Genomic DNA, 16693 nt, shown 5'->3' with positions numbered 1-16693 from the left:
CATTCGTGTCTGACTTACACTTCTCCAAATTTTTACATGCTTGTTCTTACACCTAGGGTTGCTATGTAATCCACGAATGTAAACTAAATACATCCCTAAATGTAAGTCTTTTTTGGATGGCATGCAAGTTAAACTTTCTTAGGTTTGATCAGGCCCCTATACAATTTACTTACAAAAATTAGGACTATAAACATAATTTACATCCATGTTGCTAATAATGAATTTTATTTTATTTAAAAACGGGGTTGGAACTCCAGGCCTCTACATTATTGTCAGGCACACATCCATATTTTATTATAGTTGATGTAAGGCAACGAGGCCAAAAACATCAACAAGCAGAGTACATATATAACATATTCAATCACATTCGAACCACTACAAGATACGATGCCAGCGATTAATGTTGATTTCTTCTGCAACAACTCCAAGAGGTCACTACTAGTATGTCGGTTAATACCTCAACTTCCATCTTGCATTTTTCTAATGATGAGATTATTAATAATGCAAACCAATTAGGAATTTCACTAGGTAGTAATGATAGTGAAATTTCAAATTCCGTTAATGATATCCTGGATTTAGAGGCAGAGCGGGCTTTAGAGATGATTCGTAACTTAGCAGCGGTTAAACCCATGAATGATTCCGATATTGATGCGTTGGGGGTCATGGTGCTCGATAATTTTTGTGCGGATCTCGCTCCTCCCCTTCCTGAGTCTGAGGAGGAGGAGGAGAGTCTTGAGAATGGTGTTGTCATACCTTCTGAGCCTGGTTGTGAGGACCGGCTGGAGAGTGAGAACATTCCTAAACGCAAATGAAAGCGGAAGATCTATCCGACTTCCGCAGTGCGTAGGAGTGCTAGGATCCGCACGGCTAAAAAATTCCATGATGAAATATGAAAGGAATCTTTTGGAATAGCAGAGGTCTGAAAGACTTGGCTAAAAGAAGGTTTCTTGCAGAGGCGTCTATCGAGCATAGGTTGGACTTTATCGCATTGTCGGAAACTGGTAGAGATAATTTTTCGCCACAATTTCTCAATACTTTATCGGGCGGTATTGATTTTGATTGGCATTATTGTCTACCACCGCGAGGAAGATCGGGTGGGATTTTACTCGGAGTGAGATGCGATTCGCTCGAAGTCCGAAGTGTGGTCATGGGAGATTTTGTTGTTAAGTTTAGGGTGCGGTCGAAGGCTGATGGGTTTAATTGGGATCTGGTGGCGGTATATGGTGCCGCACAGCCCGAACTCAAACCTGATTTCTTGGCGGATCTGGTTAGGATTTGTGGTTCTGAGCAGCTTCCAATCCTGGTGGGGGTGATTTTAACATCATTAGAAGGTGTGATGAGAAGAACAATGATAACTTTGACGGCAGATGGTCGTTCATGTTTAATACTATCATTGAAAGTTTGGATCTGAGAGAGATAGAGCTTTCGGGAAGAAAGTTCACCTGGGCTAACGCGATGCCAAATCCGACGTTTGAAAAGTTGGATCGAGTACTGGCTAGTGTCGAATGGGAACAGAAATTTCCCTTTGTGACAGTTCAGGCACTCTCTCGTGGTATTTCTGACCACACGCCTTTATTTCTTGACTCGGGTGAGGCCACCCACTTGGGAAACAAAAATGCATTTTCGTTCGAGCTTGCTTGATTTGAAAGAGAAGGCTTCTTTGATCCCATAGCCAGAGAGTGGGCTAAGGATGCAGGAGGTAGGACTGCGCTTGAGCGTTGGCAGAATAAGATTAGGCACTTGAGAAGTTTCTTACGTGGGTGGGCTAAGCATCTTAGCGGGATTTATAAGGTCAAAAAGGAACGGCTCCTTACCCTTATTCAGTCTCCAGATGTAAAAGCAGAAACCACGGTTTTGCCAGCCTCAGAGCTTCATGCCAAGCTTGATGCGGAGATGAGGTTGAAAGAGCTTCTTCGTGAAGAAGAATTAAAGTGTGCGCTGCGGGCCAAGGTCCAAAGAGTTGTCCAGGGGGACGCAAACACTCAATTCTTTCACATGATCGCTAATGGCAAACACAGAAAGAAGAGGATCTTTCAGCTTGAACAAGATGAAGGAACTATTCTAGGTCAGGAGAACCTAAAATTATACATTACTGAGTATTACAAGCAGTTGTTTGGGCCTCCAGAGGATAACTGTGTTTCTCTGGATGAGTCTAGGATTGAGGATGTACCTCAACTTACTGTTGTTGGGAATGATATTTTAGCTACTCCTTTTTCTGAGAAAGAGGTGTTTGAGGCCATTTCGCAGATGAAAAATAATAAGGCTCCTGGCCCGGATGGATTCCCGGCTGAGTTTTATAAGAAGTGCTAGCATATTATTAAAGGGGACCTGTTGCCGTTGTTCCATGATTTATTCTCTGGACAGCTTCAGCTTTTTCAACTGAATTTTGGAATGATAACCCTGCTCCCTAAGAAAACAGAGGCTGTGAGAATTGAGCAATTCAGGCCCATCTGTCTTCTTAATGTTAGTTTCAAAAAATTTACCAAGGTCGGGACTAATAGGCTCTCACATATCGCGCATGCTGTGGTGCAGCCTACCCAAACTGCTTTCATGCTGAACAGGAACATCCTCGAAGGGGTTATGGTCCTTCATGAAACGCTCCATGATATTCACACGAAAAAACTAGATGGAGTTGTTTTCAAGGTGGATTTCGAGAAAGCGTACGATAAAGTCAAATGGCCTTTCCTTCAACAGGCCTTACGCATGAAGGGTTTTGATGAAGCTTGGCGACGCCAAGTAGAATCTTTCACCCAAAAAGGGAGTGTTGGAATTAAAGTGAATGACGATATAGGTCATTATTTCCAGACACGTAAGGGCCTGAGACAAGGTGATCCAATGTCTCCTATTCTGTTCAACATTGTGGCTGACATGTTGGCAATTCTGATAGGTAGGGCAAAGGAGGCCGGTCAGGTGGGCGGATTGGTGCCTCATCTAGTTGATGGTGGTGTATCCATCCTGTAGTACGCTGATGATACGATCATTTTTATGGAGCACGACTTGGCAAAAGCGAGAAATATGAAGCTGATGTTATGCTTATTTGAACAATTGACCGGATTGAAGATTAACTTTCATAAAAGCAAGTTGTTCTGTTTTGGTAGAGCCGATGAGGAACAAGAGGCTTATAGGCAATTGTTTGAATGCGAATTGGGGGCATTACCTTTCACGTACCTAGGTATACCATTCACCATCGTAAGCTGACAAACAGAGAATGGAAGTGCATCGAGGATCGGTTTGAGAAGAAACTGAGTTGTTGGAAGGGCAAACTTATGTCATATGGAGGCCGATTGATTCTTATTAATTCGGTGCTCACGAGTATGCCCATATTTCTCTTATCTTTCTTTGAAGTCCCAGTTGGTGTTAGGAAAAGGCTGGACTTCTATCGATCCCGATTCTTCTGGCAGAGTGATGAACTTAAGAGAAAATACCGACTCGCCAAATGGGATATCATCTGTCGACCAAAGGACCAGGGGGGCCTTGGTATTGAGAATCTTGAAGTCAAGAACACATGTCTTCTCAGTAAGTGGATGTATAAGTTATCAGTTGAAACTGAGGCCACGTGGGCGCAGATTCTCCGTAGTAAGTATCTGCAGTCCAAGACTTTGTCCCAGGCGACAGTGAGACCGACTGACTCGCCGTTTTGGAAGGGGCTTATCAGAGTCAAAGCTGCCTTCTTTAATAGAACAAAGTTTATAGTCGGTAATGGCAACACCACTCGCTTCTGGGAGGATACTTGGCTTGGTGAAACGCCGTTGGCGCTTCAGTATCCGTCCCTGTATCGTATTGTTCAACAACGTGATGCTCTTATTGCAATGATTATGCAGTCTATTCCCCTTAATATTCAGTTTAGGAGGGTGCTAAGCATGGCTTTATTTGGTGAGTAGACTGATGGAGATTCAGCTATCTCACCAGCCCGATCAGTTGTGTTGGAAGCTTACTAAGTCTAGAGAGTTCACAGTTAAGTCGATGTATATCGATGTCATTAACTCTAGTGCTATTTCTAGTTCCAAAGAGGTTTGGAAAGTCAAAGTTCCTTTGAAAATTAATGTGTTTATATGGTTTGTACATAAACAAGTTATTTTAACAAAGGACAATTTGGTTAAGCGCAACTGGACAGGATCTACTAAGTGTACTTTTTGTGATCGGGACAAAACTATCAAGCACCTCTTCTTTGACTGCCCGTTGGCGAGAGTGTTGTGGCACACGGTGCATATTGCCTTTAACATAACTCCTCCGAATTCGGTTAGTACTTTATTTGGAACGTGGCTTGTTGGGATAGAGTCCGAAACAGCTAGACACATTCACATAGGAGTATGTGCTTTGTTGTGGGCAATTTGAAACTGCATAAATGATTTGGCTTTTAACAGAACAACAAATATTCATTTTTTGCAGATTTTATTCCGAGCTACTGCGATGATCCATATGTGGTCGTTACTCACTCCGACGGAGGCCAGGGAGCGTTTGGTTACTGGATCTGTCCGGTGGGAGATGGTAGCGCGGGATATCTTCAACCGGTTTGGATGGCGGTCATGTAGTAGGATAGGCGATTAGTTTACCTATCTTTGTTATGCCAGCCGATTGTGGCTTTTGGGCCTTTTATTTTTGGCATTGTGGCTCTTTGTGAGCTTGCCGTTATTTTGTTTTCAGACTTTAAGACCTTGTTGAACCTCTTTATTTATCTATTAATGTGGCCGTATGCATTGTTCTGATGCAGAGGCCGGGGAGTCCCCCCCTTTTCAAAAAAAACAACTCCAAGAAGGAATAAATGCCCTTGCCTCACCGTATCAACGTTCAGATATGACCTAGACAAGGGTTTTCATCCTAGTTGTCGATAACAACCAGTGAACACCAGCACAACAAGTAGACAACAAGATACGACGCCAACGATTAAGTCTAATTTCTTCCGCAACAACAACTCCAAGAAGGAATAAATGCCATCGCCTCACCGTATCCACGTTTGGATATGACCTAGACAAGGATTTTCATCCTAGTTATCGACACCAACCAGTGAACACTAGCACAACATGTAGACAACAATATACGACGCCAACTATTAAGTCTGATTTCTTCCACAACAACAACTCCAAGAAGGAATAAACGCCCTCGCCTCACTGTATCCACGTTTGGATATGACCTAGACAAGGAATCTTGCATCCTAGTTGTCGATACCAACCAGTGAACACCAGCACAACAAGTAGATAATGCATTCAACAAGAAGATGATACAAGTTCGTCATTGTTAAGCCCGATCAATAAATGCTAGGACAAGAGTTTTCGCCCGGACATGAAACGGTGCTCCCGTCACCATCTTGATGATGGATCTTCCGATAGTCACACCAACCAGTACTCCATGCCGTGTCGGAAAAGGCACTAGTAGATTGGTGGGACGTCTTCCAACCTTAGAATAATGAATTTTGTGTTAAAAGACCCCAAAGCACTATTTGCAAAAGCTAAAAGACCACAAAGCACTATTTGCAAAAGGTAAAGAACACAAAGATAGACAGAACAAAATATAGCTCATAACAAAGACCACTCAAATCCAAAAAAAATACAGTTATGGCAAGGAACTGCTATGAGTACTCCATTATGCAGCTCCTTAAGTATAGGGACGTTCTAAATATTAATTATGTCACTGGGCAAGAGGAAAGAGCAGACGGTTTACAATAGGTTTCCGCTTTGAAGTATACTCCCTCCGTCCCAAAATAAGTGTCTCAACTTTGTACTAGCTCTAGTGCAAATTTGTACTAAGCTCAAGACACTTATTTTGGAACGGAGGAAGTAGTTGTTTTGTCCATCATAATAGCATCGTGCTAATATACCGTTCCAGACATCCATTCCAAGAATAATCGTTGGCTAGGGTGTAGGCAATTCTTTTAACGAGAGATAGGAGTTCGGCCTTTTATATTGATGAAGGAGTAAACAGCTCTTTGCAAATGCCATATAGGGTAGTTCCTCCATCGTCAGCCCTCCTCTGTCGTTATATTGCCTGCTACCTCCTCTACCAGCTTCGCCCATGGGGTGTGCAGCAAGGACCTGATCTACTGGTCGGGACTTCCAAGGTCTCTGCTAGTACTCCCTCCTTTCCTAAATGTAAGTTTTTGTAGAAATTCCATTAGGTGGACTACATCCAGAGTAAAATGAATGAATCCACACTTAAAATACATCTATATACATCCGCATGTAGTTCATAGTGAAATCTCTACAAAGACTTATATTTAGAAACGGAGGGAGTAGTTGGCATGCATGCACGATAGTACTAGCTATCTACTACTCCCTCCGTTCCGATTTACTCGTCGTGGTTTTAGTTCAAATTTGAATTAAAACCATGACGAGTAAATCGGAACGGAGGGAGTACTATGATACTTTCATTACGAGTAGCCTTAAGGATGCGTACATTTTATTCTTTCCAAATCAGTTGTGTAGGCCATAATTCAGCTGCCCCCATGAATGTATCCATCTACATAAAAAAGCTTCTAAGCGTAGGGAATTATGCACTGGCGTTAGCTGCCCCCACGCATGATGGTTTTCCTTAATTTGCCTGTCTGCTCCAACCTCCAAAAGCACAATGTCGTTGTCCCTATGTCTCCGGTGACTATATGCATGAGAGCCAATCAACACATGGTAACGTATTACTAAATTCGAAATAAATAAAAAATTGCACGAGACACGGTTGCTTCTTCCTATCAATGTATGACCGGGTAGTAGTATATATGCACGCGCATTCCTACGGATTGAAAACTCGTATACTGAAATTACGATGATGATTAATTCGACATAGATTAACAAAGATCACATCGAGGACTTGTCATCCAACTCGCAAACAAATAGCTGAGACTAGGAAATTTAATTTGCGTTTTCATGTTCCTATCATTCATCTTGTGTTCTCTTGGCTCATTCCTTGAATCTTCTCAACAAAAACTATAAAGGAGGAAATAAAAGGATGGCTAGGGTTACCCAATCAACACGGCTCTAGGGCCAACTCACATTTGTTGACTTGTGTTTTCTGGAATGCTACCACCATACTGATAACTCCAAGTGTACCACCGTTTATATCAGAGACAACTGTTTTGAAATTAGAAGCAACGCAATCATCAGGTGCTAGATGAGTACGCCTGAGATGCCAACGGTAGAGCTTCGCAGCATGCGTGAGCTTCAAGCGTAGCTGCGTCTGTTACAGCCTGGAAAGCAAGTGTAGATACATACCTGAATCATCACGACATATCGCACAAACTGAACCTGACTGGTTGTCCCTGGACAGAGCCCCATCAACATTCAATTTGACAAACCCTTGAGGAGGAATCCATGTCTTTTGTAAGAGTAGCGATGGAAGGCTACTACAACCATTACTAGGATTCATGGAGTTCTATCTTGCAGAAGGAGGAGGGGGAAGGTAGGACAAGCCGCCGCCGTGCCAGGTTCGTGATCCACTTGATGCCTCTCTCTCTCTAGCTTTTATCGTCTCGTTAGTTCCTGAACGGGCCAGGCCTGTTAGCTGGTCCAAGGGGCCAGCCCATGTACATGATGATAGGAGGGCTCGTAACATCTTTGCACATGTTGCTGCCTTCCCACTCGAAGCTCTGAGGTTTAAGAGCATTTCCAGCCGAGCCCCCACGACGGCCTTCCCACGCGATTTCTTCGCGCCAGCGCCCAAAAATCGACCCAGTCGCGTCCCCAGAAGTCCGTTTTTTGCCGGTTTGGGCCGAAATTAACGCCGGAGAACCCAAGCCAAATCCAGCGCGCTGGGGAACGCCTGGGGGCGTCAGGGAACGTGATTTTGGCGCGAACGAGGATGGGCCCGCCGAGTCAACGAGACGCCGCTTCGTCGCCCTCATCACCTCGGTTCCCTCGGGAATCAATGTCAAGGCTGCCACGCTGCCGTGCCGGTCAGCCTCCATTGATGCCTCACGGGCGGCGCAGTGAAGGCGCCGCTGACGCGCGGCCCGCCCGCTCCCGCCACGCGTCACCCGGCATGCAGCCTCTCGCCACCCCGCTGCGGCTATAAAAGGTGACCTCCCGCTGGTGAACGCCACAGCTCACATCCCCCCCCCCCTCGCATCCGCCGCACAAAGCAGCACTCCCCCCCTCCCGCCGACGAGCAAATGGCCGAGAGGTTCCCAGGCGAATGGCTTCGGCCGCCGCCATCTCCAAGAGCCGGAGGCGCGCCTCCTCTACTAGGCCGAGTATCCGGCGCCCCCAGACATGTGCGTGCCGGGGGCGTGGAGGCTGAGCGCTGGCGGCGTCCCGGTGCCACCGGTGCCCGAAGGGGTGGCACGGCGGGCCGAGATCGCCCGCATCCGCTCGCCCCTGACGGAGGAGCAGTGGAACGAGCCGAGGTACGCCGCCGACAGCGAAACGCTGTGGACGATGTACTTCGAGTGCCGCCGCCAAGAGCAGATCGCCTCCATCAACAGCATCATACCCCGCGACCGCCTCAACGCCGAAGGACGGCGCGAGTGGTGGAGTATGCCAGGCCGCACCCTCGAGGCCGTCCTCGACCACATCGAGACTTTTTTGGCAACGTGTCGCGCCTCAAGTACCCGGGGCGGCCGTCCTTCTCTCGCCGTTGTGGCAGCTCCTGGACGCCGCGGCGAATGGAGCCGACGTCCTCGTCGTCGGGCTCTGGCTCGCCGGCTCTCCGCCCCGTCAAGCCAGAGCCGGAGGAGGCACCGCTTCAGCGCCGCACCCGCAGCGGCGCCCGCGTCATCAACGAGAGCACCCGCTCCTCCCCGCGCTCCCTTCGCCTGGTCCGGCCGAAGCCTGAGCCGGGCCTGCTCCCCGTGAAGCCGGAGCACGTCGACATGGTGGCCCCCGACGACGAGGTCGCCATAAAATGGGCGAAGGAGGACTACGTCCGCGAGCAGGTGCGTCGCCAGCGCCTGGCATACGCGAAGCTCCAGGCCCAACGCCGCGGGCGCAAGGAGGACGGCGTCATCGTCCTCGACAGCGACGAGAAGGACGAGGCTGGACCGTCCAGCGCCCCACCACGCGTTGGCGACCCCGGGCAAGGGTGCAGTAGGGACGGCGGCGGCTCCGGCGAGACGCGCGACGACGACGACTACAGCCGTTTCTACAAGCTTCTCGGCATGTAGATGGCGGGCGGTGGACGCGGCGCAGTGGCTAGGCGTAGTTTGCTTTTATCTTTTTTGTACAAATTTCAATGGAATTTCGCCGAGTTCGTGCCGAATCGCCGAGTTTGCGCTAATTTGTACGAAGTATCACCGAGCTGCGCGATATTGGCAGCGACCTGATGGGCGACGACTCGGAATAGAGTCGCCCCCATGCGCCAAACTTGTGCCTGTTCACCCCTAAGAGGCTTTTTTCCGCCACCCTGGGGGCCCGAACGAGATGCTCTAACTAGGTGTAAAACTTCCAAGTGTGACAAGAACCTAGTCTGATATTCTCCTTCATGTAATAACCAGCTTGGTGAACCCCGCATGCGATAAATAATCCCTCATTGAGAATATCCAATCTTTTGCATTGCATTCAGTCGTTGTTAGCATGTGCTCAACTAATTCTGAATCAGACAGTGCCCATACCACAAATAGCACAATAGGAGGAGGAAACCATGTTCTTTTATTCAGGATATCAGCCGTGGGTAGTGGTGATGAAGGAACTAAATTTTTGTATCACTCATATCCGTTGTAGCCAAAATACTGCTAGTCACTATATGGCAAATGTTGGTAGGACTAGTGGTTGTACGGCTGTCACACACACACACACACACACACACACACACACACACACACACGCACACGCCATGCCCGCACACACACACACACCCGCGAGCGTGCGCCCTCCGAAGGCTAATATGGTCCCGCACAATCTTGCAAGACATACTTTTGACTCGAACACTCCAGTAGTTTGGGATGGTAATCCCCCATATTTTATCTTGCAGGATGTAATAAACGATGCAACCCTTTTGAAGTTTAAATGAAGTGCGCCCTATGAAATCCCCTAAAAAAAACCAGATAGGTCGAACCAAGAACTGCAAATGACCACATGGTAACGTGTGATCTACTGTACTCTACAATTTATTTAGGTCAGTGTAGCGAACCAAGTTGTTTTTTTAAAGTACGTCTATGTTTCAATACTTTGGATCAAAAATGTGGGCCGTGCCATGGAGGTGCTTTTCGTGCCCGCAGAGTTGCTGACGAGAAGCATGCTCGAACATCCCTGTCATAGTCATACAGGGGAGTGTCTCTGTGCAGTGGTGAAGACTGACGTCTGCTAATTGTCGTCAATGGTTCCCTGTGTCTGCACATATTTCTTTGCAAGTTTTTTTCTTTAAAAAGAGGTTAGAACCCCCAACCTGCATCATTGTGATATATATGTAGCACCACAATGTTTCAGAACATGCGAGAAACAGAAACACGTAGACACAAAGGACAAACCTTATTTTGAAGGGGGGCAGCTCGTCTTACGTAGAGGCGCGCCGCCATCTGATTTGAACTTGCCATCTTGGATCGTTCCCTCGACAGTGAAACTCAATGTCCTCCAAGATGTCTTCAGCTTCATAGAGAGCATTCTTAAGATCGTTGAAGAGCAGCTCCACACAAGACCTATCGGGGAACTTCTCAAATAATTCCACACATGATCGTTGGGAAGATAATATACTAGTCAAGTAATCCCTTGCAAGACTCTTCGTAAGATTGTACAACGATTTGCACATGCATCATAATACGACACGTATAAAAGCAATCATGGGAAATAATATATGACATGAATGGTGAAATCTTAGAGCTCCACTGATAAAGCTATTTCAACTAACAGTTGGTGTCAGTTACACGAAGAATAAATCAGTTCATGGATACATTGCATCCACATAATAACAGGAAAATACATAAAACAAGTACCAGTTGGCATGTTTGTCTCAGACTCACACTACAGGCTGCCTTGATAATCATCCGCATCTGCAACTGTGCACGGCTGAGCCAAGATTCTGCAGTAAACTAACAGCTTAATCAGACACTGCTGGCCAAGATAAAAGCAAAAGAAAAATGGTTCTTAAATAAATCTGGACAGATCCCTGTCCAATTTCTGAAAGAGGAATCAACCAGTTTATGCACAACTTGTTCCAGATAATGGAATAGGAAGACTAGGAAAAATATATTGCCGACTTGGACCAGATTGTACATTTGTTTTAGTTTGCACAAGAATTTTGACTGACGGCCGGATTGTACAAGACTAGGAAAACATATTGCAGAGTTGGACCAGATTTAAGATCTAACATATCAGGGTAACCTACCATGCTATATAACATGTGGCTGACTAATATGGCATATCTCTGATTGTCGACTAGAGTAAAAGAAAAATGTGTCTAGTATCAAAAGTTAATGACCAGACTTGCATGGTATGCAAATTTAGAAATAAAACTGAACTCAAGCAAACTTTGGCGCTAAGATGGAACCTTACTTCTACTCTTAGCCGTAGAGATGTATCAGGAAAGTGTGCCTCAGTTATAAGAGGTGGATATCTGTACAACAAAGGCATTTTCATTATTTTTCTGTTGCTGCATACCTTGCTTCATTTTGGTCTCCATATTTCTAACACTATCTCTATCAGGTGATTTTCCAGTATTATTAGCGGCCACTTTCTACTATTTCAGGTTTCCCGAAGTACAATTCTGGAAGAGAATGACTCGAGAATTTGAACACAACCCTCCAAGAAGTGCCCAGACCAGCATGCAGTAGACAACTAGAAAAGCAGTATTCAAATATATTACCCACACTGTGATGTAAACAAGTACCAGTTGGCTTGCTTGTCTCACAGACCCACAATGCAGTCTGTCTTGATGATCTTTATAATCATCCGCATCTGCAGCTGTGCGTGGCTCAGTCAAGACTCTAGTAAATTAACAGGTTAATCTGACACGACCAGCCAAGATAAAAGCAAAAGAAAAATGGTTCTTAGATAAATTTGGACAGATCCCAGTCCAAATTTGGAAAGAGGAATCGGCCAGTTTATGCACAATTTGTTCCAGATAATGGAATAGGAAGAGAGCAACTTTCCCTACCAGTTTATACTTGACATATTCTTTGATTAAATTCCAAATCAACCACACAAATGTGGAAACAACGATAGTTTGTTCTACCCAGCTGGAGTAAGAGTGCATGTCGACAAAGAAGCGCGTTCAAACAGGGAATCACCTTCCGCCTCCAGACCAGAGTTTCAACACCACTATTCATTCCTCGTTTTCCAAGCAGCATCAGCAAGCTTCGACCGTCGCTATAGGACAACGAAAGCTTGTGGTTGCAACCATGGGCTTGAGTCACCAAATTCTTATTCAACTTTCTATATTGGTCAATTTGCCGCACACAGATTTCCTTTTCTTTTTGACCCTCCTTTGGCCACGACCAAAAAACAAAAACTAGAAGGAAAATGGAACACCATTTCTCGGACACCAAATTAGCTATCATCAAACGAGCTGTTTGCTATGCAGAAGAGATGCTAAAAACATCATCTCTATCAGCGTATTTTACTGTTTTTCACCTGGTACCATTTTCTACTATCCCAAAGTCACATTCTGAAAAGAGAATGCCTCACAAATTTGAATCAAACCCTCCAGGAGGTGCACAGATCAGCAATTTGAAAAGTAGTGCACAAATAATACTACACACGCTGTAATGTAAAGTCGACACCAATAAGTATTTTTTAAACCAATATCCATCATCGCTCTAGCAGAAGCCATGATCACTTATTTTATGAGATTATTATCATTTCTTGACCATACCCATCAACAAATTATTATCTTCGCAGAGGAGGAAGATTCAAGTGTGAGTCGCTCCTTAATCTGACGCCTGCTAGCTTCATCCACCTGGGATCTCCTCGGATCAATGGCATTGCACTCCTTGCATGGGTCCTCACCATGAAGCTCGATTCTCTTCAACCTCACAACATGTGCCATGACTAGCCTTATATAGTTTGTCACCTTGACCTCCTCCTCGAACCCTAACATCATCAGCAACTTCAAGTTCAGATGCTTCAGATCCTTCGATGGCTCCCACACCACATTCGTCTTTTCGGCAGTATCGTAAAGCTTTTTGCCACATGTATGTCGAGTTCGAGATAACTTCATGCATGGACATAGAAAATAGATAACACATGTTAACTAAACTTGCCACCAACCAATGCAGGACAATGTAAACAACAACTGCAATTAAATATTTTGACCACTTAAAAAGTTTCAAAGCACTTAATACTAATATTTAAATCTAGCCCCCTGTGGAGTTTTTGGATGAATTTGCATGAACTGAGTCCTACGTAAAGTAAGATGCACAAATATGCTTCTGGGATTCCTATGAAACTACAGCTATATATTCCTCCTATGCTGCTCACCGGTTTATTTATTTCTTTCAACCAACATACCTTGTAATAAATAATTTTAATGAAAAGGGATATGTGCATCTTTCCTCCTTGCCAAAAAGAAAACAAGGAGAGAATTTTGGAGAACTCTAAAACAAGGTACTACAATCCAGAAGAATTTGTTTTGTGTTGCACAGACATTGTCTTACTGCAAAATTAAAATGAGGACTGCACACTACTTCTAACATTCGTGGTAGATTAGAAAATCAGATCAATTTCCTGCTATATTGTTAATGCTGAATATTCCAGTAACATGCCATTCTAGAATGAATCACATCCATACCTTGAAATTCCGTAGGGCAGGTGCAGCTTCTAGGATAAACAGGGTCCAGCTCAGATCACACTCAGGGAAGATACCAAAAAGGTACACGTCGGTCAGGTTTCTGAATATAGCAGTGAGCCGCTTCGGCTGCTCCGGCTGAATCCAAATCTGCAACGTGAAGAACACAAAATACACAGCTGAAATTGGTAAAGTAGAAGAGCAGATGATGTGTAAATGCCCAGAAATTAACTTTACCGTTTGGCTGAAAAAATTGAGATTCAGTTTCGACAGATTTCTGGAACTCCTTGAAAGGCACTCACTCAGCATGAATGGCGCTTGCGACGCCTTGGCAAGATAGCCGAGGTTCACATGGCAAAGCTGGGGAACGTCGCCGAAGCGCACTGGAGGGTTCTCGTAGCGCCGAGAACAGCACAGTACTGTCCTGAGCTCGGGGACGGAGATGAGTTCGATCCGTTCACAACGAAAACGGATGCAGTCGAGCCTCCGAAGCCCCGAGCATGGGGTATCAATCCTGAGCGCCGACCGCTGATCAACCAGTCTGCAGGAACTCAGGGTGAGGTGCTTGAGCTTACTGCAAGCATTAATAAGTTCGGTGACGTCGGAATGTCCAAACACAAGGTTCTTGAGCGTAAGCCTCGTGAGCCACCAGAAGGCGACCGGGTAGGCCTGGGAGAAGGACATGAACTGCTGCCCGAATTCAGCAAGCAGGTTGGCGTTGCTCCCTCGCGGCGGGGATATGGAGAACTCAAGGCATTCGGTCTTGCCGTAGCTCACAACGTCCTCGACGGTGCGGCCTATGGCGCTCAGGTGAGGGGATGACAGGTAAAAGCTGAGGATGAGGGATTTGATGGGAATGATGGCAGCACTGGCGCCCTCGCCCTCGGCCAGAGGAAGCGCCACAGAGAGCAACCTCTGTGCCGCGCCCGTGAAAGCGTCCATGACCTCGAGCGGCGTGGCGCCTTGGAAGTGACCGACGTCGAGGTGCAGGCGCGATAGCCGATACGGGAGGTCACGCCACCGCGTCGAGAGTGCGCCGGCGCGGACCGCCTGGCGCAAGTCGAGGCGCTCGAGGATTCCGACGAGGAGGTCGTCGGTGAGCGCGCTGATTCGGTCCTCGTCCCGGCCGACATTGAGCTTGTGCGGCGGCGACTCCATGGCCGGGATTAGGAGGCCGATTTGTTGGTTGAAACCCTAGATAGAAGTAGAACCGAGCGCTGAGATGCGGGCCAGGCCCAGGCGGCGGCGCCCTGCTCCGAGGACGCGGCTCCTCATCCCCCTCCCGCGGGTGGTGGTGGATCTGGATCCGCCGCGCGGAAGCTCGATGGATCCGGCGGCTCCTGCCTCCTCCTCGATCCCCTCCGCCTCCGGCGTGCTGCTGCTATCCGATGAGGTGCATGGTTAGCATCGATTTGGAGGCTGATTGGATAGTGGATTTGAGAATGGATTGGAGCTGTCGAGAGTGGGGATCGACAGAGACGGAGGAGAAGAAGAAGCCTCGTGATGTGCTGTGCTGTGCTGTGCTGTAGAAAGAAGGCAGTCATCTTCCAAATATAGTTTGGAGTACTCACGTTCGTGAGCTAGTGCTGTCACTTCCCGGTAGGTGAATTTTCACTCCCACACAAATACTCCTATATGAAGTTGTAGGTTCATCTTAGATCAAATTAACACTAAAACTCCCCCTACATTTGACCGCCCCACTTGTCCATAAAATTGCAGAGAGAGAGAGAGAAAGGAAAGAGAGAAAAACGGAACAAGAAAAGGAAATGATCTGGATCCAGTGAGCAAGGTTATGTAGACACGTCGAGGCACCCCCCCCCCCCCTCCCCGCCGCCGCTCTTACATATATATATGGGTTGGGTTTGGGGATTTGCGAACAACTCGGGCATATGGATACGATTTGAAGTGTCCAGTTGTATGCATTTTTCTTTCTCTCTTTTGTTTGGGTTGTTCGTCCAGGCATGTGAGAAAGAAATGAGAGGTCTTATTGAAAATGTTTTAAGTAACTCACATACACTGGTACCCCATCGGTGAGACATAATATGACACCATGTGTGTTGAGTGCTAAATATTATCCGGATGAGAATATTTTCAAGGCTGGACCAAATAAGCTCCTCATACAAGTGTTGTCTCTGGAACTCAAACTTGTAATAGGGTCTGTATTATGGCGAGTGTGTACTGTTGGGGAACGTAGTAATTTCAAAAAAGTTCCTACGCACACGCAAGATCATGGTGATGCATAGAAACGAGAGGGGAGAGTGTTGTCTACGTACCCTCGTAGACCGGCAACGGAAGCGTTGACACAACATAGAGGAAGTAGTCGTACGTCTTCCCGATCCGACCGATCCAAGTACCGAACGTACGGCACCTCCGAGTTCTGCACACGTTTAACTCGGTGACGTCCCTCGAGCTCCGATCCAGCCGAGTGTTGAGGGAGAGTTTCGTCAGCACGACGGCGTGATGACGGTGATGATGTTCTACCGACGCAGGGCTTCGCCTAAGCACCGCTACGATATGACCGAGGTGGAATATGGTGGAAGGGGGCACCGCACACGGCTAAGGAACGATCACAAAGATCAACTTGTGTGTCATGGGGTGCCCCCTGCCCCCGTATATAAAGAAGGGAGGGGGAGGTGCGGCCGGCCCCTAGGGGTGCGCCTGGAGGAGTCCTACTCCCACCGGGAGTAGGACTACCCCCTCTTGCCTTGTTGGAGAAGGAAAGTGGAAGGGGGAAAGAGGAAAGGGGGGCGTCGCCCCCCCCTCCCTTCCTTGTCCTATTCGGACAAGGGGGGAGGGGGTGCGCGGCCTGCCCTGGCCGGCCCCCTCTTCTCCCTTAGGGCCCATGTAGGCCCATTAACCCCCGGGGGGGTTCCGGTAACCCCCCGGTACTCCGGTAAAATCCTGATTTCACCCGGAACGATTCCGATATCCAAATATAGGCTTCCAATATATCAATCTTTATGTCTCGACCATTTCGAGACTCCTCGTCATGTCCGTGATCACATCCGGGACTCCGAACAACCTTCGGTACATCAAAACACAAAAACCCTAATTA

The 16693-nt window shown here is 46.8% G+C and overlaps 1 protein-coding gene and 1 long non-coding RNA gene across 3 annotated transcripts; both read right to left on the bottom strand.

The window, feature by feature from the left end:
• Nucleotides 1–4935: 4935 nt before the first annotated feature.
• Nucleotides 4936–7428, bottom strand: LOC125554410 (uncharacterized). Its single transcript, XR_015602201.1, has 3 exons — nt 7200–7428; nt 6981–7058; nt 4936–5394 (listed from the first exon to the last, which is right to left on the bottom strand). It is a non-coding gene; the product is annotated as an uncharacterized LOC125554410 (long non-coding RNA).
• Nucleotides 7429–12615: 5187 nt separating this feature from the next.
• On the bottom strand, nt 12616–15252 carry LOC125553185 (uncharacterized). 2 transcript variants are annotated; one of them, XM_048716977.2, is made up of 3 exons: nt 13876–15248; nt 13642–13788; nt 12616–13065 (listed from the first exon to the last, which is right to left on the bottom strand). In XM_048716977.2, the coding sequence occupies exons 1-3, from the start codon at nt 14794–14796 to the stop codon at nt 12730–12732; spliced, it is 1404 nt and encodes a 467-aa protein (XP_048572934.2). In that variant the 5' UTR covers nt 14797–15248; the 3' UTR covers nt 12616–12729. The 2 variants fall into 2 exon arrangements, with proteins under 2 accessions (XP_048572934.2, XP_087375336.1); XM_087519210.1 differs by having other exon boundaries at nt 13642–15252.
• Nucleotides 15253–16693: the final 1441 nt, after the last annotated feature.

This window comes from Triticum urartu, chromosome 4A (genome assembly GCF_056163025.1).
Source record: "Triticum urartu cultivar PI428250 chromosome 4A, HENAU_Tu73, whole genome shotgun sequence".
Taxonomy (NCBI): Eukaryota; Viridiplantae; Streptophyta; class Magnoliopsida; order Poales; family Poaceae; genus Triticum; species Triticum urartu.
The sequence above is the reverse complement of the archived record's forward strand: the minus strand, read 5'-3'. Positions and strand labels throughout refer to the sequence as shown.

Excerpts from the sequence above, each read along its gene's own strand:
- LOC125553185 (XM_087519210.1), bottom strand. The coding sequence starts at position 14,796 with ATGGAGTCGCCGCCGCACAAGCTCAATGTCGGCCGGGACGAGGACCGA. Across the intron at positions 13,066-13,641 it reads CTGCCCTACGGAATTTCAAG|TTATCTCGAACTCGACATAC; the intron begins GTATGGATGTGA and ends CCATGCATGAAG.